The sequence below is a fragment of the Leucopleurus acutus genome (genome assembly GCF_964270905.1).
Source record: "Leucopleurus acutus genome assembly, chromosome: 5".
Taxonomy (NCBI): Eukaryota; Metazoa; Chordata; class Mammalia; order Artiodactyla; family Delphinidae; genus Leucopleurus; species Leucopleurus acutus.
In genome coordinates, this window is record NC_139147.1 from 3,316,229 (window position 1) to 3,339,504 (window position 23,276).

Here is a 23,276-nt window from a genome sequence, read left to right on the forward strand (position 1 = left end):
CTTTGGTGAATTAACCCAAGGGCTGCATTCCAGGCTGTGGCGTGGGGGGTCTTTGAGGAGGGGGCCTCTATATGCGGGGTGGCTAGGGGTTTCCTCAGGGGAGCTGGGGCTGAACCTTCTCCTCGCTGTGCTATGTCGGAGGGAGAGGTTGACCTCGAGAGGAAGCCTGAGCACATTTTCTGCAAAAAAGACGGAGAGAATGAGGGAGAGCTGAGATGGCCAGAGAGGTGAGAGTGACCTGCAGAGGGTGAGGGCGGAGCCGACGTGGAGCCGCCAGGACAGCTGTGTGGGGCACAGGCCTCCCCCGGGAGCCCCAGAGGTGACAGAGAACCTCTCGAGGGAGGCGCTGAGGCTGGGCCGGGACCCTGAAGGAGCTCGCCTCCCAGCCCTGGGGGCGGGGGTGATGCTGCCCAGTGCCAGGCCCAGACCATTCAGGGGACTCGACTCTGGAGCAGGATGGGAAATTCCACATCAGCACAGGCCCGCTGCCTCTGGGGACTCGCGCCGTCAGGGTCTGGGGACACGCGTGCCAGATGCTGGGACACAAGGTGTCGTCCACAGGTGCCCCACTTAGGGGGCCTCGGATCTCACTGGGGCCTCTGGACCAACATGGAAAGATGAGTCACAGATGGCAGAGGACGAGGGGCAGAGCTGACAGTGCCTGCCACAGGAGGTGGGGACTCCAGGGAAGACACGGGACTTGGTCATGCCTGGAGCCACGGTCACCAGGACGGTCAGAAGGGGGAGGGCGTCTGGACAGGAGACAGCTCCAGCCAGAGGTCTGCTTTGCCCTGGCCACTCCCCTTCCTCAGGTGGACCCTTTCTCTCCCTCCCCATCTTTGGCCTCACATCCCTCTGAAGGTGGGCTTCGGGGTGAAACTGAGAGAAGTTGATAGTTTGTATCTGCTATTTTCTTCTTTCGGCTGCTCTGCGCAGCCTGTGGGAGCTTAGTTCCCTGACTGGGGATCGAACTCTCGCCCCCTGCATCGGAAGTGTGGAGTCTTAACCACTGGACCACCGGAGAAGTCCCTGTATCTTTGCTATTGAGTGAGGTGAGGAAGAGGTGACGAGATGTGGCCCTCCTCAGTGTGAACTCCATCACCAGACCCAGAATCACACTCTGGTTTCCCCCAAATACTGGAGAGGAAAATGTAGGTATTTTTAACAGGTAAACACCCTGAGAGACACAGCGTTCATTTGAAACTGGCCAGTGCTACTGACCACGCCCTTGGGATTGATTCTGCCGACAGGGGTGGGGCCTCGAGGGTCTGCACCTCTGGCTGCCCCCCCAGCACGTCTTCAAGTTCATCAAGAAGGACGAAGGGGCCCCAGCAGAGTCCCCGCGTGTTGGAAAGTGGTTGGGAATTGCTGAGAAGGGCAGACACCAGAAAGTAGGGTCTCGGGCAAACTGCACCTGCCTCACAAGCGCTCTTGGGTCCGGCATCATGGGCAGCCCCAGCCAGACCCTCCCAACCCCTCATGGGGCCCACCCACCCCCGGGGGGGTGCAGAATCTCCAGCTGCTTGACATACATGTTCTTCTCAGTGGACCTGACTACGTTCCGACGGGCGCATGAAATGCGGTGTTTGTGAGCCGATGGGACGGTCAAAGTCTCCACAGGTAGTTTCTCGGGGCCTTGGGGCCGAGTCTTCAAAATGGGCACAAGGTCAAGGTGAAGTGAATACTGTGGTGGAGGGCGCCGATGTTTGGTCCAGGATGCAAACACCGACCTCCGGCAGCTGCAAGGGGAAGGTCGTCTTGCTGTCTTACATTTTTTAAAATTATTTATTTGGTTGCACTGGGTCTTAGTTGCAGCATGTGGGCTTCTTAGTTGCGGCACGTGGGCTCCTTAGTTGTGGCGTGCATGTGGGATCTAGTTCCCTGACTGAGGATTGAACCCGAGCCCCCTGCCTTTGGAGCACGGAGTCCCAGCCACTGTGCCACCAGGGAAGTCCCATTGCTGTCTTACATTTTGAAGTATGGCTGTGGGACTGCCTGCACGGACACCAGGACCCCCTTTCTATTTCATTCCCCCTGCCGAGGACGGATCTTCCCGGTAGGTCACAGGACACACACGTGCTCCCAACCTGGATCTGCTCACTGATGGTCTCAAAGCACATCACTGCCTCGGGCTGAGGTTTTGGACTGGGGGCATTTTCTTCCCTGGAAGAGCATGGAGGAGTTGAACTTTGAAATGCAGAGCTTTGCATCAGGAATATTATGATAAAGTGAAAGGTCCGTGGGGAGTGGAATGGACTAACCCCTGGGCCCACACAACAGCAGGGCTGCATCAGATCTTTTTTTTTTTTTTTTTTGCGGTACGCGGGCCTCTCACTGTTGTGGCCTCTCCCGTTGCGGAGCACAGGCTCCGGACGCGCCGGCTCAGCGGCCATGGCTCACGGGCCCAGCCGCTCCGCGGCATGTGGGATCTTCCCGGACCGGGGCACGAACCCGCGTCCCCTGCATCGGCAGGCGGACTCTCAACCGCTGTGCCACCAGGGAAGCCCACATCAGATCCTTTGACAGAAGGCGCCGGATGCCTTTCCCGGGACTGCTGTAACAAAGCACCAACTGCGGGGGCTGAACACAAAGGAAGCTTCTTCTCTTCCAGTTCTGAAGACCGGAAGTCCAAAATCAAGGTGTCGCAGGGCCAGGCCCCCTCAGAGGCTCTAGGGGAGGGTCCCGGTGGCCCCAGCATCCTTGACGTGTGGCTGTGTGGCCGCAGTCTCTGCCCCGAGGTCACGTGGCTTCTCCCTGTGTGCCTGTCTCCTCGCCTATGAGCATCGCATCCCCTGTTTCCTGTGATTAGGTTTAGGGCCTGCAAGATGATCTCCCCATCAAGATCCTTATCTCAGTCCCACATGCAAAGACCATTTTCCTCATAACAGGTGGCAGGAATTGGGACCTTACCTCTTTGGAGACGTTTTTCAGCCCACTACTCGACCATAGCAAAACGATGGCCAGTTTTCCTTTCTCACTGCCTGGATGGAGTGACCTCAGGCCAGGGGAGGGTTCTGTTATCGGGGACGGTGTCAGGTTCTCGTTCATTTAAAGCACCAGCGTTCAGACAGAGGCCGAGCTCGAGCTCGGGGCTGACCATTGCAAGCCAGCTCCTCCCCTCCTTCAATCTGAAAGGGGGGCTCAGCCTCGGGGAGCCCACGGCCCCAGTCCAGGCCGGCCCCCCTCATTCCCAGAGAGTCTGGGCCGGGGGCCCCATTTTCATCGGTCTGGGGCTGGCAGGCCTCTGGCTCCCAGTCTGCAGCTTCTCCACCCAGGCCGTTCACCCCCTGAAGGCCCAGCTAAAGAGGTCACCCATTGTCCTCCCAGGGTCCCCTGCCCTGCGCTCAGCTCTTGTCTGAACTGGAGGCAAGCTCTGGGGGCCGGTGGGCTCTTGGGGAAGGAGGCAGCTGGCCGATGGCAGAGTTAGGGTGAGAGTGTGGCCCCCCAGGAGGGCTGGGTCCCTGCCCCTTTCCTGCCCCGTGACCTAGTGCCATGATGACAGTGGTCAGGCTCACAGTGTGTGCGTGTGTGCGGGGGTCACCCTCTGCCCGGGGTGGACGGAGCAGGGGGACCTGGTAGCAGAGAGATGGGGCCCTTGCTGGCCCACCTGGGTCTGAGCTCAGGGCAGCAGTGTCTGAATGAAAGCTGCCCCTGAGGAGCCGAGTCTACCCGGAGTCGACACAGAGTCGGGCTGTGAGCGGCTCATTTGACCTCAGGGCCCCGTCACCTGTAGGGACTGCAGGCTGCTGCTCTGGGACACGGGCAGAGGCTGAGGCTCCCCGTTCCGTCTGCTGCTGGCTTCACCGTCCTTCCCGGAGCTCGGGTCTGGGGCTACACCGAAGGTGTACGTCCTGTGGGAGAGGAAAGAGATCAGTGTCGTGACGACCCCGGGAAGCATCCGGTCGTCACGTGATGGAGAGCACGCATGCGATGCGACAGGTGGGTGGGGTCATCGTGGGGATGAAACGAAACAATGGTTCAAAATGGCCCAGTGCCCAGCACATAGCAGCTCCTGAGCCAGTGGTGGTGGTTCACGTTCTCCGTCACCACCTGTTACAGACTGAACTGTGTGCCCTCAGGTGTATAGTCCTGACCCCCAGGACCTCCGAATGGGACCCTATTTGGAGGTCGGACCTTTAAAGAGCTGATGAAGGTAAAATGAGGTCACTAGGGTGGGTGCTAATTCAATCTGACTGCATCCTTTTGAGAAGAGGAGATCAGGACACAGGGACGACAATGTGGGGACACTGGGAGGAGACGGCCATCTACACACCCGGGAGAGAGGCCTCGGGAGGGACCAGCTTCAGTTGGACCTCCAGCCTCCAGGGCTGCAAGAGAAGGGACACCTGCTGTTTAAGTCACCATGTCTATGATATCTTGTTATGAGGCCCGAGCAAACCAGTGCATCATCCTCTAAGAATCGCCTTCTAAAATAACCAAAGGTGTGAAGATGCTCATGGTTGGGAACAGGGATAAGGGAGTGGAACAGACACATTAAACACCATGGCAACACACAAGAAAGGCACAGATGCGTTAGCGGGTGGGCGGGTGACCACGGTGCCCGAGCAGTTGCAGGCGAAGAAACTGCTGCTCGTCTAGGGGATCAAGAAAGGTGCCCCAGGTGGGCAGCCGTCTGGGGGCTCTGAGGACCACTGAGGGCAAAGGTCATGGCACACCAGAGCTGTGAGAACTCCGGAAGGCGAGTGGCTGCTGGTGCCGAGGTGAGGAACAGGGGAGGGGCCAGGCGCCGACCGTCATGGATGCAAATCCTCCAAGAGCAGGAAATGGCCAGGTTCCCAGGGGAGATTCCCTTTAGAAAGCGAAAGGCCATCTTTGTAAACTCTAGTTAAAAACAATTTACAAGCACCTCTGGTTCCCTTGCCCATGGGATCTGAACACCTGTCCTGGTGGTCGTAAAAGGACGACTAGTTAGACTGAAGCTGTCCTCAGGAGGCCTGTAGTCTGCTTTAGAGCATGTGGGCTAGTTTCAAACAAGGCTGAGTGAAAAAGATACAATCAGAGGAGAGAAATGGACAGTAGCTAGAGAGGGAAATGGGAAAAAAAGATAGCTTGTGCTTGACTTTGTTTTTAAGATGACAGCATGTTTGCTTGCTGGTGGGAGCCATTGGGGAGGGCCTTGGGATGACAGGTGATGCTGGCGTGATGCCCTTGGAGGGCATGGGATGCCCAGGAGAGATGGGATGCCACACGCCGTGAACAGGTGGCCCTGGCTAGGAGTTTGGACCCAGCATTACAGTGTGCTGTGGGGAGAAGGGCACGTGGGCCCAGAGGCTGCAGGTGACCAGAGCTGGTGGACACCCTTCTGACGTTCACCTGTCCCGGTGGATAGGAGTGAGGAATGCAGTAGGTGGCCTCTGGGTTCAATGAAAAAATCGGACACAAATCAACGGGTGGGCAGAGTGTCCAGGGATGCCTGGGCCTCCAGTTTACGGGGGAAGAGAAGGAGGCAGACAGTCTGCTCACGTGAGTGACTGGTAAGGGAACGTCATCTTTCTTACTATTCTCTGGAAAGCATGTTCTCATCTTGCTCTTTAAATTGTAGTATTCTTTATGAGTTTTAACATACAGAAGGCTTACATTTTAAGCATTTAATAATCAGTATTAAAGACACATCTGTTAAGTCTCACCCTAAGATCCATTCCACTGCTTCTCTGCTTTCAAAGCTCTCCCCAGTCCAGCAATCAGAAATACAGTCGTTTAAACTGCCTTCTATTTTAAAATGAGTTTCTTTTTCTGTTTAATTCTTGACTCAGAATTAAACTGATATCAGTGTGTGCTGTGAGGTCATACAGAACACCTTTTATCTTACACCCATTTATTTTCCTATTTCTGATGTATTTATCAGATAGGAACCTCCTAATATACCAGGTCTCCTGCTCTGTTAGCTAGTCTGTTCCACGGATCTATTTTTTCTCTTTCCCTCAAGTCAGTACCATATTATAGATTTATAACATGCTTTTAATATCTGGTAGGGTAAATATCTCCTCTCATCACTGTTATTTTTCAAAGTGTTCTCAGCTCTTCTCGCCTATTTATTCTCCCAGATAAATTTTCAATCACTCAGTGAAGTTCCAACAGACGATCCCATTGGGATTTTCCCTGGAATTTCATTAAACCTGGAAATGGCTCTGGGAGGATTCATTTTGCTCCATCATGAACGTGGTGTGTTTCTACTTATTCGGCCCATTTGTAAATGTTTGCCTTTCTCTCCCACAGTGGCCCCAAGTCCCCCAGTTCTCGTAAAGCTGATGGCTCCCAGGCCTCCATCCTGAGACCCTAACCAGGTCCTGAGCTGGGAGTGGCATCATTTCTCCTGCATCTCAGGGGCCCACAGGCTCAGGCCACCTGCTTTTCACCATCACAACCGTACACCCGGGACCCTCAGTGCCCACGCGGTGTTTCGATGTAGTGAACTCACTTCTGAAACTGTCTGCCAGTCGTACCTTCCCTTCCCATCTTGTTGCCTGTCCTGTCTTGAGCGGTAAATCCTACTGGCGGTGAGACAGGCTGGGACCTGGGACCCTTTGCTGCAGGCCTTGCACCTGGACATACCTCTCCTCCAGCAACAGAATACAAAGAAACTGTACAGGACTGAAAATAACTGAGTGCATACCCAGTTGGGTCAAATTCTGGACCCAAAAGATACAAAGAGACCAAAAAACCCAACTGCCACTTTTGAAGAGCCTGGAGCAGAAACAGGGTGTCGGGAGCAAAAGCAGGGCACTGCGCGTGCCCCCTGCACACACCACCACCTAAGGGGTGGGCAGACCACCTAAGTCGCCCCTCCAGCCTGACCCCTGGACACACCCTACCCTCGCCCCATATAAGGAACTAGCTCGCCCCCCCTCGGGGAGCAGGCAAGCAAGGGAATCTGTTGTTGGTTCTCACTCCCCCCTGTGGCAGCAGTGGTCCCAGCAAAGCCGTGCCTGAATTTCTTGTCTGGCCTCTGATCAATTTCCATTGATTAAGGAAGCTAAGAGCCCTGGTCCGTAACAGCAGGATCCAGGTCAAATAGATTTACAGGCTCATATTCTCACAGCGTCAGATGTCAGCACATTGGACATCTTTAACTGGTCATAAGTAGACAAGAACGTGATCCCCTTATTCAGACCATTGACATTTCCCTCTTCTAGTGAGCACGCTCTCAGTATTTGCAGAGTCTCATGTTGACACAGGAAATGCTGGTGGGTTTCCCCTTCCTGAGGGCGAGGTGTGGCCCTCCCGCACCCTGCTCCCAGCCCTCAGGGCAGAGAGTGAAGCCTCCTTATCTATAAATAACATCTGTGAAGCTTACAGCTGGAGAGAAAAATTGAATTTTTTTTTTTTTTTGCTACTCTTTCAAATGAAATACAACCTTGATTACGACCGGGATGTTGGTGATGAGAAGAGAAAGGAAAGAACGTAGCATTTTAATACTTCTGTTTTTTTCTGAAACGTGGGAGACCCACTTACTGCTTAACTTACACCATAGAAATAGATGTATTTAGATTCTCCTTGGCTTTTAAAAGGGGCACAGCTGCCATCTGTGGGGTTGTGTGGACTGTGTCTGCTAGGGATGCCGTAGCGAGGTACCATGGACAGGGCAGCTAAAGTAACAGATACTGATTCTCATACAGTCTGGGGGCTGAGTCCAAGATCAAGGTAAGGGCGGGGTTAGTTCCTCCAGAGGCCTCTCTCCTTGGTGTGTACACAGCCGTCTTCTCCCTGTGTCCTCACATGATCATCCTTCTGTGTGTGTCTGCGTCCGGATCTCCTCTTCTTATAAGGACACCAGGCAAATTGGATTAGGGCCCACCCTGTGACCTCATTTTACCTTAGTCACCTCTTTAAAGACCCATCTCTAAATACAATCACATTGTGAGGTGCTGGGGCTTCAGACGTCAACGTACGAATTTGGGGGACACAATGCAGCCCATGACAATATCTCTATTGTGTCTGAGCTGCTTGCCAGGAGCTTGCGCTGTGGTTTTGGAAAGTTACTGAGCATGTATTGCTCCAGGGTTGGGTCTCTCATCTTGGCTCAAAGAGGACAAAGTGTCCTCTAAGCTCTAACGTTCATGGCTCCTTGTTCGAGATTATGCTACATACATCCTTGTCTGTGGAGGGTTGAAAACTGCTGTGATGCATGACTATGTTCCATCAATATCACAGTGGTCACCTCTGATCTTTTTCTTCAAAGTAACAGCAAATACTGTGGGGTCATTTTGTTGCTGAGTAAATCCAGAGACCCTGAACCATTGGCACAAAGGCTGAATTGTCGCACTGGTGGTGGGTCACTGATGTAAGGCCAATAATATTTCCTGCTTGGGTTGCACGTCCCAAGTGTGAATTCTGTGCTGACACTGTCAGAGATATTTATCCACTGTCTATAAACAACAGTTTGTCTGCCCACAGCTAAAGTAGCCTTGGACAGTATCATCGGACAGCATTTCTGCTCAACCAATTAGTAAGGTGTCCAGACATTCTAGGGCCATTTTCTGAATTTAAAAGTTTGAATGTTTAATAAAGTACACTTTGGGCCATTTTAAAAGACTTAGCCGGGACAGCTGAGTCCAACAACAGTGCTGGCTCTCTGTCCTTCTGACCCATAATCACATATCACAGTTTGTCTTACTTCTTCCCCAGCACAGCTGGGGTGCTTCCAAAACACGGCCAATCAGACACCCCACAGCCCAGCCCAGTACTTAGTTTTCTCTTCTTTTGCTATAATTCTTGTTAATACTTATCAATTCCTAGGGGAAACTTGTTTCTAGAAGGAATAGTCCCAGAAATGTTCAGCTTAAAAGCTGGAACCGTTACTTTGGTGACAGGTGACTAATAATAGATTAACTGTGAGGTGAAAGATGCGATAGCCACAAACTCATTTTCTCCAGAATCTTAGCTGCATAGTTCTAGAAACATCCAGTTTGCTGACTGCCTGGCGACAGTGATGCTCTCTCGTCCTGAGCAAGGATTTGAGGACTTGCTAAAGGACAGGGACCAGACGGGAGCCCACACCACCTGGACCTCAGATGGTCAGTTGGGGTGGAACCGGCATCTTCTCCCTTGTTACTCCTTAAAGGGTTCATTGGACCGGGTGATGGTCTGAGCTGGTTCTAAAAGGAACCAAGTGCTTCCCTGATTGCGTGATGTCATCTGGCCCCTCCACCTCCCTGGGCCCAAGTGTTCTCAGCTCTCAGGGATGACGATGTACCTGATTATCTCTGCAGTCCCTCGTGACACCAATGTCCTGTGATTTTGTTGTGGCCACTGGACACATGGCCATGTCCACACCTGCAAAACTGTGCTTCTCCGGGACGACTGGTCTACCCACACCTGGGATGGCTGTGATCTTTTCATGGAAGCCATATCCCTTTCCACGTTGGGTGTGGGAGAGCTCGGAGCCTGGGGCCCACAGCGTGCATGGTGTGCACAGAGCTTGGCCCCGGGTTTGTCTGACTTCTCTCCCTTTATTCTCCCTTTGACCCAGTTTCCTTATATTCTTTTCTTTAAACTTAAAATTGATTAATTTAGATTTTGAATAAGTAATGCATTTCTATGGTTCACAAAGTTAAAAATTATGCAGTGGTAGAGGGTGAAAAGTCTCCCTCCCATTCCTATTCCATTCTCCCAACTCCCACCCTCAATCCTGCAGGTAGCCACTGTTAGACGTTTATAGACATCTTCCCTTCCAGGGAACTATTACATATGAACGTGCATATAAATACATATTGTGCAGATAGAAGTACAGATGGTAATGTTTTAATGCATCTGTTCCCCACAGTCAGTACTATCCTATACATATTGTTCTGCAACTTCTCTTGGATTTTTTTATATCAGTACATAAAATACTTCCCTGTGATCATTTTTAAAAACCTCCAGTATTCTATTGTATGGACGTACCATAATTGATTTCACTGGCTTATCTTTAATTGAATTATCTCTTCTACAGTGCTTGTATGCTGCTATAATTTGTTATGCTCATAATAAGGAAGTGGTATTTTGTAGTCCTTTTGGGATTCTGATCTCAGAAAAGTTTTGTAGAGTAATTGATGTTTTCTGAATGTTTTCAGTGGAAAACCACAAATCAACCAAGATATTTACCATATACCTGCAGGGATAATGTTGCCAGCACGGAGAAGGCAATTTTTACCAACAATGGAACTGTCTAGAAGCATACAAGCACCGTGGCCACTGTTTCCAAAAAGACGCTCTCAGACACTAAGTCCGAGAGAGGCGTCTGGGCTGCAGGGGCAGAGCGGCGCTCACCTGTGCTTCACCCAGGTGTCACACTCGCTAGCTCGCTCCGTGTAGTTCTCGGGCAGGAAGCCCCGGCAGCCGGTCTGCTGCGAGATCCCAAACACCCAGCCCTCGCTGGCTTCCTCCTGCTGCGTGGGGTCCACGAAGATGTAGTCACCGGGGCTGAGGGTCAGCTCATCCATGTTCTGTGGCTTGTACTGGAACAGGACCCTCAGGGTCTAGAATGGAGGAAAGTGTCTTCACGTCTCAAGCAAGGATGGGTTCTGTGTCTCCAAGACACATCCAAGCCTCTGTCTGATGACAGTAGAATATGACAAAAGGAAGTATACACTTGTTCAGATACATTCAGAGATGAATTTTGGTATCTATCTATCGTCTGTCTCTCTAGTTATTATCTATCTATCATCTATCTATTATCTCTCTGTCTATCTATACATATCAATCATCTATCTATCTATCTATCATCTATTTACCTATCTGTATCTATCAATCACCTATCTAGCTAATCTATTATCTATCTATCTACCTCTTATCTACCTATCAATTTATCTATCTACCCATCTATCTCTATCATCTATCTACCTATTTTATCAGTCTACTATCTACCTACCTATTTATCTCTGTTTACTTATTTCTTATATGAAAATCTCAAAGCATAACCAGATGTTCACATCTGGCCCCCTTAGAGTGAGGTTATTTACAGCTTCTCCCACACCACAGAACATGGTGGATTCATTCATACTTGTTCCATGGGTCTGAAAGGAGCGTAACAAGCTTTCTATCTAAAGCAACCAATCCCATGGGGAGGGAGTCTCGAACCGAGGCTTCACTCAAATCATTATCTAAACAAATTAGCAAGCAGCACAATGTATTCATAAATCTTTGCAACTGTCCATTTTTAATACCAGAAATGTTTCCACTTTTTCCCCAAATTTCTGTGTCTGCGACTCATATATACAAAAGAATGTTAATTCCCAAACGCAGGCCACAGAATGATTTTAGACAAGGGATAGAAGTTCGTCCTTCTGCTGAAATACCTCCATCCGAGGGCTCCTGCGGGTCAGGGCTCCGTCAGGAGGGCAGCGTTCACCTATTCCCATGGCGGGGTCCAGTCCAGCCGTCCGCCTGCATTCGCTCACCTGGTAGTGTACAAAGCGCATGTCCCGGGAGTAGAGTGCGGCCGTCCACTGGCAGCCGTGGCCGGGGTGGACGGCTCTGGCCAGCTGCTCCAGCGTCCTCTGGTGGTGGGGATAGAACTTGTGGGCCAGGGTGAGATGCAGCTGCTTGGTGCAGGGCTTCACGGTGCAGTCTGTGAAATCACGCAAACGAGGCACCTTGACCCGGACGTCCGCACTGCACGCCCGGGGTCTCGGCATCCGGGGCGGCCACGAGCCCGGGCTGGAGGTGCACACGCCTTTACACACGCACCTCCTGCCTCTGCCCACTCCCCTCCCCACACCAGCGCTCCCCCGACAGGGCAAGGAGTTGGCCCCGACGGGCCACCACACAGAGGTCACCTCGTTAAGGAGGTGGCCGGGTACTCGCAGATTCTACGAAGAAGCAGGAAAGCAGAGGGTATAGAGACACAGCTTTTGGGGGCGGCTGTTTGTGGCCCATCAATTTGCAAGCTAATTGACCCGACAATTGATTCAAATCTCCTTCATCCCCCGGGGTGTGCATGTGACACAGTGGCCTGAACGGGTGGGCTCACGCTCCAGTCAATTGCGGAGTCTCTGGAAGAAAATGCCCTAAGCAAGCGATTCCATCAGGCATCGCAGTGCCTCTAATATTCTGCTGACTTTGGTGAAGCAGGAAGCCCTTGGAGCGGCCAAGGCCCTGGTCTTTTTTTTTTTTTTTTTCAGTACGTGGGCCTCTCACTGTTGCGGCCTCTCCCGTTGCAGAGCACAGGCTCCGGACGCGCAGGCTCAGCGGCCATGGTTCACGGGCCCAGCCGCTCCGCAGCATGTGGGATCTTCCCGGACCGGGGCACGAACCCGCGTCCCCTGCATCGGCAGGCGGACTCTCAACCCCTGCGCCACCAGGCCCTGGTCTTTTGGAGTGACCTCTGCCCTCATGGCCCCAGTCCTCCTGGCCCCCATCCCAGGGCCCTCAGGTTAGTGGGCAGCAGCGTCCCCGAAGCAGCCAGGATCCGGTTTCAGCCAGGTCACAAAGCAGCTTTGTTCCGGGGAGGCGGTGACTAGTGGAACTGCACAGACTCTGGAATCGGATAGACCTGACTTTAGACCCAGCTGCCCCGTTTGGCAACTGACTTTGGGGACCATCCTGGTCTGACTCAGCTTCAGTTTCGACAGCAACAACTTGAGGATTGGACGGGCTGTCCTGGGAAACCGACCTCTTAACCGTAAGGTCCCCGGGAAACTTTCAGTAAATCTTAGTTACCTGCTACCTTTCTCACAGGCAACACTTAGCAACACACAGGATCCGTCTGCCCCCTGAAAAACGTCAAGGGTGATGCACCCACTTCCTGGAGCCCAGACTTGGCAAAACCCCATTGAGGTCTCCCATCCTCTATCTGAGCCTTTGGTAGCAAAAGAGAAACTGGCGAGGTCTCCAGGCCCTGAGCTGCAGGGGAGAGGAGCTCGAAGCAAGAGAGCATGTGCGTGGCGGGGAAATTCCTTTTCTCGGGTGTTCCAGACGAGGTGGGGGGGACGGCCTTGCCGTGGATGAGTCAGCGTGGCCTGGGAAAGGCCCGCTGAGGTCATCGTCAGAGAGGTCACTGAGTCACCTGATCTGAATGGGCGCTTGTCTATTTCTCTGTGTGGCCCATGCCCCTGGGGACCGTGAGCTGGCCAGGATCACGCTCGCTGGCTGAGCTGTGCCTGGTGCCTCCCGATCCATCAGGGTCAGGCCCAGGGTGCCGGCCGTGGAGGGCAGGGCGGAGCCTGCTAAGGGGTGGGCGACAGACGTGAGGTCAAAGCCGGTTTCCCGGGGTGCGGAGCGGGTCAGCACGAAGCCCAGGAGGCGTGAAGCAGGACGTGACCGGGCTCTAATGCCAGGTCCACCACCCACTGGCTTGGGGACTCTGTTGTCACAGATGGCCACACCCTGGGTGGCCTAGAACAACAGAAATTTGTTCTCATGCGTCTGGAGGCTGCAAGTCCAAAACCAAGGTGTTGCAGGGCAGTGCCCCCCGCTGAAGGCTCCCGGGGAGGGGCCCTCCCAGCCTCCTCCAGCTCCTGTGGCCCCAGCATTCCTTTGCTTGTGGCCACATCCCTTCAATGCCTGCCTCCGTGGTCACATGGCCTTTCCTCTCTGTCTCTGTGTCTTCTCGTCATACAAGGACACCGGACTTAGGGCCTGTCCTACTCCAGTGTGACCTCAACTAATTACATCTAATAGAGACCCTATTTCCAAATAAGGTCCTTTTCTGAGGTTTTGGTGGACTTGAATTTTAGGGGACACTTTTCAACCCATGACAGTGACCTTGGGCAGGCACTTTACCCTGCACAGCCCTCGGTCGCTCTATTTTTAAATGAGTGGTCATTCAGAGCTACTTTTGGGGGGCATGGGAGTAAGTGAGGTACTAGGCCTGCTCGGAGGCAAGTGGCTGATACACTGCATCAGGACAGGAGCCATGTCCGTCGTCCTTCTAGAGACAAGGAGATTCAAGAACCATCCCCTGAACTCAACGTTTACATAAGGGAGGCAATCCGCAAGGACATGGGTGAGGTTATCATTAGCTGCAAATATGATCCCAGACTCGACAAGCGAGCCTCCAAATGGAAATCTGGGACTAAGGAAATTATTCATGTGACCAGCATCTGCGTTCATACATGTCTGCAGGGGGCAGGGAGGGGTCCTGCTACCAGGGTGCTGCGGCTTCTTCGAGTTTCAGACTCAGCAAAGCACAGCTGTGCGGAGCACCTCTGAGTACCAGGACCACGGGGAAGTTCCCCAAACATGCCGCACTGTTTAAAGGGCGAGAACCCCAGCCATTTGCAGAGAAAGAAAACGACTCAGGGGTCAGAGGACATGATTCAGGTCCCATCACCAACCAGAGACGAGGGAAAATTCACAGCTGAGGTCAAGTCTGGAATTCTTCCCACTAAACCCCAGCCGGACCCTCAGTCTCCAGACCGGGGCTGGTGTCTGAGGAAAGTGAATTTGGTTGATTTGCAAAGTGAGTCTAGATAATTTTCCCCCCAAGAGGCCAAGGAGACAAGACTACGCTTAGACCTAGAACGTTAAAATGAATCAGCTAGGACTTGTGTTCTACATACAGCACTGGCTTGGTGAGGAGGCCTGCCTCTGGTGGGCGTGGGGCTGGGGGAGGTGCCCCAGCCTACAATCCCCTGTCATCATGTGACCACACACCGTCCCTCCTGGGACAGCTTCCCAGCAGCTGGAACGCGGCTGAGTGTTTTGAAAAACCGCATCGATGCAGACAAGGCTATTCCCACTCAGAGAAGAGCCCTCTGCTAGTTCTGAGTCTTTCTATTCGCTCACTCTGTTTTGTTTTTAATTAATTTTTATTGGAGTATAATTGATGTACAATGTTGTGTTAGTTTCTGCTGTACAGCAAAGGGAATCCGTTATACATACACATATATCTGCTCTTTTTTAGATTCTATTCCCGTACAGGTTATTACAGAGTGTTGAGTAGAGTTCCCTGTGCTCTACAGCAGGTTCTTATTAGTCATCTATTTTGTGTATAGCAGTGTGGCTGTGTCAGTCCCAATCTCCCAATTCATCCCTCGCACCCCTTCCCTCCTGGTAACCGTAAGTTTGTTTTCTACATCTGTGACTCTGTTTTGTAAATAGGTTCATCTGTACCATTTTTTTTTCCCCACGTATAATGATGTCATATGATACTTGTCTTTCTCTGTCTGACGAAGCTCACATTTTTGAAGGACATCCTGGCCCGTTACGGAGGTTCTAGCTAATTGTTCAGCCTCAGGTTAAGGCCATGTCATAGTTGCTGGCTGTAAAGGGCCAGGTGGGTGTGGAAGTGACCTGGTGAGGGTGCAGACAGCCCTGTGCCCGGCCAGCCCGTAGGATGACCGTCGCTGCATCGGGGAAACAGCCTCACTCTTGCTGCCCTGGGGTCTGCCCATCGCATCCGAGTGTGGCGGGCTCAGCCCCAGGCCCAAAGGGACCACTTTCTATTAACCGGGCCCTGCGCGTGCTTCTGCCTGGGGCTGCCTACCTGCTAAGATGGAAGCTTCCGTGGCGAACATCACAGCAAATTCCTGGATGATGTCTGCGGTGCTGTCGTTCACGAAGAAGCCCAGGTAGCTGACGGAAGAATGGAGCACCAGAGGCACGGCCGGGGGGAAGGCGCCCAGGGTCCTGTCCCCGGCTCTCTTCAGCGCTTCGTACAGACACTCCAGCTTCTGGTCCTCGCACTGAGGTACAGAGACAGGACGTCACCTGTTACCTTAGCTAATAAAAATCAGGCAGCCTCAGGAGCCTCCTTTCTGTCCACGATGCTGTAACATAACTTAACTAGTCCTGGCGTTTGGGGTGATGGAGCCGTTCTATAGCTGGTCCCCAGTTTCTTATAGAATTCAGGTCAAGCTCTTTTTGGAATAGAATAGCCTTTGAGTGCCCAGGTCAAACATCCCTTGTCCCTCTAAACATGTGCCTCACTCCATGTTGAGTTGACCCAACCCCGCATCACATCCTGAGCCCCGTCCTCCGGTCCTGTGGCCACAGCTGGGCTCAGCGCTGCACCACTGGCTTCTGGAAGTTTCCTGTAGACACCAAGGCAGCCCCGGGGCGCACCGCTCAGAACCTACCCTACTGAGGAGGGTTGTAGCCACCCCTCAGCTGCTGACCTTCAGACCCGGCAGCAGGCCACACACTCGGCCAGTGACCGAGCCATCCTTGCCCCCATCGGGGTCTCCTCTGACGTGGTCTTGGCTCACAAGCTCCCCCTCAACCCTGCTGTCACCCACTCACCTGCCCTCTGGCCACACAGCCCTTGGTTCCTTGCTCAGTGGGAACGACTCCACGCGCCCGTGTGGGACCCCAGTGGAACCCTGACAGAGCGACCCCCTTTGGGGAGCCGGCCAAATCCCGCGCTCCCCAGCAGCGGGCTCCCTCTGGGCTTCCCACAGCCCTCTTTATTCTCTGAGTTATGAACCTTATCATCGTTGTTAATGCGCACCCTCAGCCCCCCTGCTAGCCAGGAGCGCACTAAATTCAACCCTTTCTGTTGTATCTTTGCAGTCCTCGTCGGGCCTGGAAAGCACGTGTGCCTGGAGGGCACGCACCTCATGGTGCCTGGAGGGCACGCACCTCGTGTGGTCTGGGAACAAGGAGCCGCGTTACACACCGACCTGTGGATGACGGCGCTATGCGGTGGTTGGGCGTTATTTTACAGAATCAAAGGCAAAGAGTGAATCCCTATTACACTCCTGTGCTAGGAAGGGGCGCTCAGCCACCAGGGCAGGGTGGGGCGTGGGGCGGGCGTGAGGGGGCAGCTACCTCGAGAGGAGGGAAATGTGTGTGTGTGTATCTACGTGTATGGTGTGTCTGTGTGTCATGCTGTGTGTGTCTCTGTGTGCATATCTGTGTGTGTGACATGGTGTGTGCGTGTGGTGTGTCTGTGTGTCTGTGTGAGATGCTGTGTGTGTCTCTGTGTGTCTGTGTATGCGTGTGTGCGTGCACAAATGGACATGCCTCGACAGGCTGGGAGGAAGAGTTGGGGGCCCCGGTCAGCTCTCTGGCTGTCAGGACCCGGTGTGTCCATTTCTAAGGTCATGTTCGTTGCTGGCTTCACTGCCTCTCCTTTCCCTGATGAGCTCCTAGGACAAGCCAGGAAGGAGCCTGTCACAAATGCCATCAATGTGCAAGTAGGGTGACCAACTCACCCTGGTTTGCCTGGGACTTTCCTGGTTTCAGAACCTGGGCATCCCTCCCCACTGGCCCTGGCAAATGAGGATGATTGTCAAGGGCTTTGGAAGATGCTGCTTCTCCTGGGCATCTTCTGGAAGCCTTCCTGCACAGGTTTGCATCCCCCTTTCCGTGCAGCGCAAAGGAGCCTGGAATAGAGGGCTCCTTGGGCCCCGGTGGGACCCTTAGAGTTTGCTGGCAGTAGAACGGGGTGGGGCCAGGGTGTGCCCTCTGTACTTTTCTCTGGTGTCTGCCCCTCCTTCTCTCATTCTCATGCCTCCCTCTTGTCCTTTGAGCATCCCAGGTCCTTCTTACCTTCCCAGGACCCCATCCTGGGAGCTGGAGCTGGCTCTCTGAACATCTTTCGAATCAGAGAACTGGTCCCCCAGGCAGGGAGAAGTCCTACATCTGTGGCTGGCCAACCCGTCCTTTAGTTGATCCATCACACACCTGTGTGAGGCATGGTGCTGGTCTCTGGGGGGCAATGGCAAGTGAATTATCCTCCTTCACTTGAGCAGTTCAGTCCAGTGAGGGATGCAGAGCTGAACCAGACACATGGCCATGCAACAGGGAAAGAGGGCCGCTAGACTTAGAAACAAGAGGATGGTGGGAGCACAAAGGGCAGCAACCTTTTCTGCCTGGGGAGCTGGGGAAGACTCAAAAAGGGAGGGGATAAATGAGTTGGGTTCTGAAGGATGAATAGAAGTTGACCAGATGAAGATGAGGAGGAAAGTAAAGAATATCTCACACAAAGAGTCCGGGTAACACCACCATTGTGGACCACCCTGTGAAAGGAAACCCCTCAATTTTGACCCATCACCACCTAGTTCTGGCAGAAAATGACTCAGCTGCTGTGTTAATGAGCATGAAAAACTCCTTGGACCGACTCACCGTGAAGAAGTCACAGAGCGTTATGTGAGGGAAGACCTCATGGGCTCTGTTCTTTGCGCACTGACGCCTGCTCTCTCTCCAGAACTCTTGAAGTTTGTCCAGCAGGGGTCCCGTGGGACAGAGGAAAAGGGCGTACTCCTGGGGGATGGGGTCGTCGAGAGAAGGGTCATTGCAATGGCAGTGCAGCCTGCAACAGAGAATGGGACACTTTTACCTGGCGTCGTGGCCAAAAGAGTCTTTCCCCATGGAGGACACGGGACAGTGGTGACAGCAACTCAGAACAGCAGGCCGTGCAGAGCAGAGGTGTCCGTGCCCGGGCGGGACTTGCCGAGCATGGGGCTGAGTGTGGCCGCAGAGCAGGTCAGTGTCCAGCCAGGTCTCAGATCCTGGCTAGTCTGATTCCCAGGCCGAAGACCCAGAAAAGCAGAGAAAGGTGACAGAAACACTCAAAACCTGGTCTTCTAATGGTCTTTGTGGGCCAGTCATCTCCTTAGGGTTGAAAATTTTGTGGAAAAAAACTCACACTTTAATTTTATCTCCAACTTCAAATTAAGTGTAAAAATCAAAGCCACAAAGAACTAGACAGAACTTAGGTGGCTACTATATTTTCTTTCAATTCAGAAAGTTATTTTAAATACTAAGAAAAAAAATACTAGGAAAAATGACATAGAGCCCCCAATTCAAGTTCATTCTCACCAATAATAAAAAAAAAATTGGGGCTTCCCTGGCGGCGCAGTGGTTGAGAGTCCGCCTGCCGACGCAGGGGACATGGGTTCGTGCCCCGGTCCGGGAGGATCCCACATGCCGCGGAGCAGCTGGGCCCGTGAGCCATGGCCGCTGAGCCTGCGCGTCCGGAGCCTGTGCTCTGCAATGGGAGAGGCCACAACAGTGAGAGGCCTGTGTACCGCAAAAAAAAAAAAAAAAAAAAAAATTGAGGCAACCACGAGACACTAATTTTCTCACTTGTCAAATTAGCAGAATGTCTTTGAGAGGGTGAAAGTTAGGCTTAATTGTGTCGAAGGTGCAGTGAGACTTAAGGATGAATTTCTGCAACCTTTACATATAGCAATTTGCTAAGATGTGTCAATAGCCTTAAAATACCCATTCCATTTGAACTAATAATTCCACTTCCAGAAATTTATCCGAGGCAAAAAGTATAGATAAGACTTCATGTAACATATTTATTGTACGGTTATTTATAATAGGAAAGAAGGAAAAAACGAGAAAAAAGACAGTAACTTTATCATGCAGTCACTGGAAATTATGGATTTGAATAATTTTTGATGACTCAGAGAAGTGCTTGTGATATAATATTGAATTTAGGAATCAGGGTACAGCCACTGGAGAAAACATAAGATACACACAAATACCTTCTCCTTAATAAAAAAAAAAAATACCAATAGAGGAAGCTATACCCCTTCCACTGTAGCTCACTTCCCCTTTTCTAGAGGAAACCTCAAGTCTTAACCTGCTTTGTTTTCTTCTAGACATTTAGGTAACAAATCCAGATAGCACTTGTGTGTGTTTTATATAAATCATAAGCTATTGTTCAAATAATTCAGCAACTTGCATTTTTTACTCAACCCTGTGTTTTTGTAATCTCTCCACATTGATACACATACATCTGGGGAAGTTTGTCAGAATGAACCTTCTAAGGTCTGTATAACAGTGCACCATCTACATATCTCATCCACCCATGCATTGATGGACAGTTAGATTGTTTTCTTTTTTTTAAATTTCACAGCTCTGTGATCAAGATCTTTGCACACGTCCTTTTAGGTCCTCCGTGTTTCTCCAGGGAATGTACTTGGACATGAACTTCTGGGGGGCAGCTACACATTTTCAGTGTTGATATTCACCGCTATTGCAGCTGAGAAAGCGAGGGGCCGCCTTCCCCGCATTCTCACCAACACTCGAAGCCGCCTTTTGCTGTTAACGGCATCCTCATTTGCAGCCCCCGCCCCCGATTAGGAGTGCGGTTGCGCCCACTCTCACAGAATCTCGGGGACCCACCACCTCCCTGTTCTTCGGCGGGTCTGCTGGGCTTTCTGGCTGAGTCACCACTAGCACGACCCTCAGGGCAGTGGGTTTGGTTTTTAATTCCAATGGACTTTAGGGTTAGCCTAGCCCAGAGGGTCCCAGGTGCTTCCCTTTGTCCCGTACAGGGCGGGCATTTTTGCCCTTGGCCTAGAGTTGTTGGAGGAGGAGGGGGTTCCCGCCGAGGACACGCTGAGCCCTAAGAGACCTGGTGCCTGTGTCTGCCATCCTGCTCTGGGGAGGGCACCCCAGCCTGGCGGGACCTGGGGTTTTTGTTTGATTTTCACTGCAGCTATTCCGGGGCGGAGCACGAGGGGACTTCCCACCAGGGGAAGGATGATGGCATCAGGCCACACACGGGCGGGACTGAGTTTTAGAGAACGGGGTGTCCTCTTTGATTCCCAGGGTCGGAAACCGAGGCCCGTAGCAGCAGGAGGCTGGCAGAGCCGCAGAGCTCCTGGAACCCAGAGCTCCCCCCAGCCCCCAGGCACCTGGCACCCTGAGGGGCAACGTGTGAGGCCTTGGGGGGCATTCAGCACCGCCTGCAAGTTCTCGCCCCATCAGAGGTGAAGACGGTGGCAACCTCGCGTTCATATCAGCAAGACTGGCTCTGCCCTGTCTACTCAACAGATCACATGGAAATTACTCTTCACTGACAGGCACGTTTGGATTAAATCAGACTCTTAAGTGAAGAAAACGTTGTTCAAAGTTCTTTCTCTTTTGTTTTCCATTTTAACCGGGGCCTCTTTATTCCTTTCCCTGGGTACTGGGTGGGCGGCATGGAGGTTCCCCGCCCCCTGGAGTGTCCTGGGCACTTCCCAGCGCTCACCCTGCAGAGACCTCACCACACCTACCAGTCTGACGCCTCCGCCGCCGTCTTCCTTCCCGTCGCCGCCAACGCCTTGAGCCTGTGGGGAGGGAGAACGCGAGGAGCTCTCAGAACCTGCCTTCTGTTCTTTGGAAAAGGTCAGAGAGACAGGAGTGTCCCTGCAGCACATGGGACCTTAGGGGGTCCCCCCCAGGGGCTGGACGGCCAGACCTCACAGTGGGATGCATTGCCCAGGCCTCTGCCCTCCGCGTGGCATCACTGTGGTTTTGGAAACGCAGACGCCCTGCATCTCAGCCCATCATTTTCCTTCCCTGGCCCCCACCCCCAGTCCCTGGCACGGAGTCCAAGGGCTCCTGTCCTGAGGTCCACCCACACCTGAATCCCGTGTCCCCATCCCTCCCCAACGCACCTGCTCCCAAGCCAGGTGGACCCGCTCTTGGACCCTTGAGTCGGCTGTGCAGGGCCATGTCCCAGGCTTGCACACCTGCCTCCCTGCCAAGATTAGGCCCGGTGCCAACATGCCTTGGGGCAAATGGCACTGGGTCTTCCAGGCTCGGCTCAGAGGTTTCTCTTCCAGGAAGCCCTCCGCAAACCACCCAAGCAGGATGCCTGTGCAGCTCTCCTGCACTTCCCCACCGCACATATGGCCACCTTGCCCCTCATCTCAATGGACTTGAGTCCATCTACCTGATCAACTGGACCACAAGCTCCCTGGGCCCAACCAAGTCTTAATCATCCTTGAAACTGGGATGAATGTACACTGAATGGAGTTTAACTGAAGGGGACTGAACTGGCCACATGGAGTTTGGTGAAGGTAATTCATCCGGGAATTCAGCCTGGAAATAGCCGGAGTTGACCAGGCACCCAAGATGGCCAGTGCCCAGCGCTGCTATTTCAGAGGATGCTGGCGGAGATGAGGCTGCTTGGAGGCGTTAACAGGAGCCTTGCCTGCGCGCTCGCCTGAGGGAGGCATTTAAAACACGTTTCTCCACCCCCAACACGCAGCTGTTTAAACTGGAAGGAATTTTGAGTGTGTCTCCGACGGTGGCTTCGGTCACATAATAAAGCGTGAGTGTTGCAAGCGTGAGTGTTACTGGGAGTGGGGTTCCAGCCCTGCCCCTCCAGAATCTGCCCTCTCCAGCCTCGGTGTCCCCGTCTGCCCCTGACGGACGGTGCCCGGCCCACGGCAAGCGCCCTGCACACGCCTGGTCCTGTTCCCGTCTCACAGACCCCCGATTTACTATGAGCCTAACATGACAACGAAGTCCTGATTTGGGTTGGGGAGGAAAGGGGTCCAGCCTCAGTCATTCCACGCAGCCGGGCAAGGGTTTGTCATCTGTCTAAGGAGAGTTTGCCCCCCCACCCCAAATCCGAGGTTACCTAAGGGGACTTATGATGTATTTCCCACATGAATAAACACGTGAAAAGCACCAGATCTAAGAACACTGTGGAAGCTGCAACCTGATGTCAGTCTCAAGCTCATTGTTTTGGGGGACCCTGTCCTCTCCCGGAGGGTAACCTTCAAGGTGGAGTTGTCTCTGTGTGGCCCTTCTCCTTGGACAAGTAGGCTCATGTCCACCCTGCTCGGGGAGTTCCTTAACCATTCCGCTCCATTATCAGACATTCAAGAGAGTCCCCCCCTAAGGACAAGGGGTTTCCCTGCATATTTAGAACTACATTCTTGTGTATTTCAAGAGATCCCAGCATCAGAGACCCACCCGGCTTTGGGGCTTTCAAATTCGAGTCTAAAAAGCTGTCTCAGATTCACTGAGCTGCCCACAGAGGAGGTACAGCTAGGCCCCTCCAAACCCTGCTTCCAATTTTCACAAATTTCAAGGTCCCTCCATCACCAGCCAGCAGAGTTTGTCTTTAAAAGGCAAAGATCGTGTCATTATAAAAGCAGAAAAGGCCTCATTTTGAGCCAGTCTCTGGCCCGGCACGGTGCACCCCTTGACAGGAAGTAAGTGCTCTGAGCCACCTGCAGTTTTGTGGCCCCAGAGGGGCCAGCTCAGGGTCCAGGGCACATGGCCAGCCAGGGCGGTACTCACGCGGTGTGTGCCGGGAAGCCCATGCCCAGGAGGGGGTCCAGGAGCGAGGTGGTGCTGCGGCCCTTGAGCTTGTTGGAAACCTTGGCATAGATCTGAGTCTCGCCCGCTGCCATCTCTTCCTGATGTCGACTGAAGCGAGCAGATAAAGCAGGGAGGGAGAGGCAGGGGAGGCTGAGGCTGAGAAGCAAAACCTCAAGCCCGTTTTGATCTTTCTGACAAAAGCTAATATCCTGTTTGCATGAGCTATTGGTTTTCAGAATTCTCTTTGCAGAGTATGGGTGTAAGGTCAACCAAGCCCCTTCCACAGTGGGGTTTGGAGTCTAGAGGTCCAACCGAGTACCTGCAGGGGATCG

At 52.9% G+C, this 23,276-nt stretch overlaps 1 protein-coding gene across 2 annotated transcripts in view; it reads right to left on the bottom strand.

Annotated features, from left to right (window-relative positions):
* UBASH3A (ubiquitin associated and SH3 domain containing A) overlaps positions 1 to 23,036 on the bottom strand; it is a gene marked incomplete at both ends in the record, with an annotated part of 39,724 nt that extends 16,688 nt beyond the window's left edge. For both annotated transcript variants that reach the window (XM_082839450.1, XM_082839451.1), the window contains 7 exons: positions 3,728 to 3,851; positions 10,270 to 10,478; positions 11,400 to 11,569; positions 15,428 to 15,626; positions 18,010 to 18,196; positions 20,901 to 20,954; positions 22,924 to 23,036. In XM_082839450.1, coding sequence (XP_082695576.1) covers positions 3,728 to 3,851; positions 10,270 to 10,478; positions 11,400 to 11,569; positions 15,428 to 15,626; positions 18,010 to 18,196; positions 20,901 to 20,954; positions 22,924 to 23,036 — 1,056 coding nt within the window. The remainder of the gene's footprint in view (positions 1 to 3,727; positions 3,852 to 10,269; positions 10,479 to 11,399; positions 11,570 to 15,427; positions 15,627 to 18,009; positions 18,197 to 20,900; positions 20,955 to 22,923) is intronic.
* Between the last annotated feature and the right edge of the window lie 240 nt (positions 23,037 to 23,276).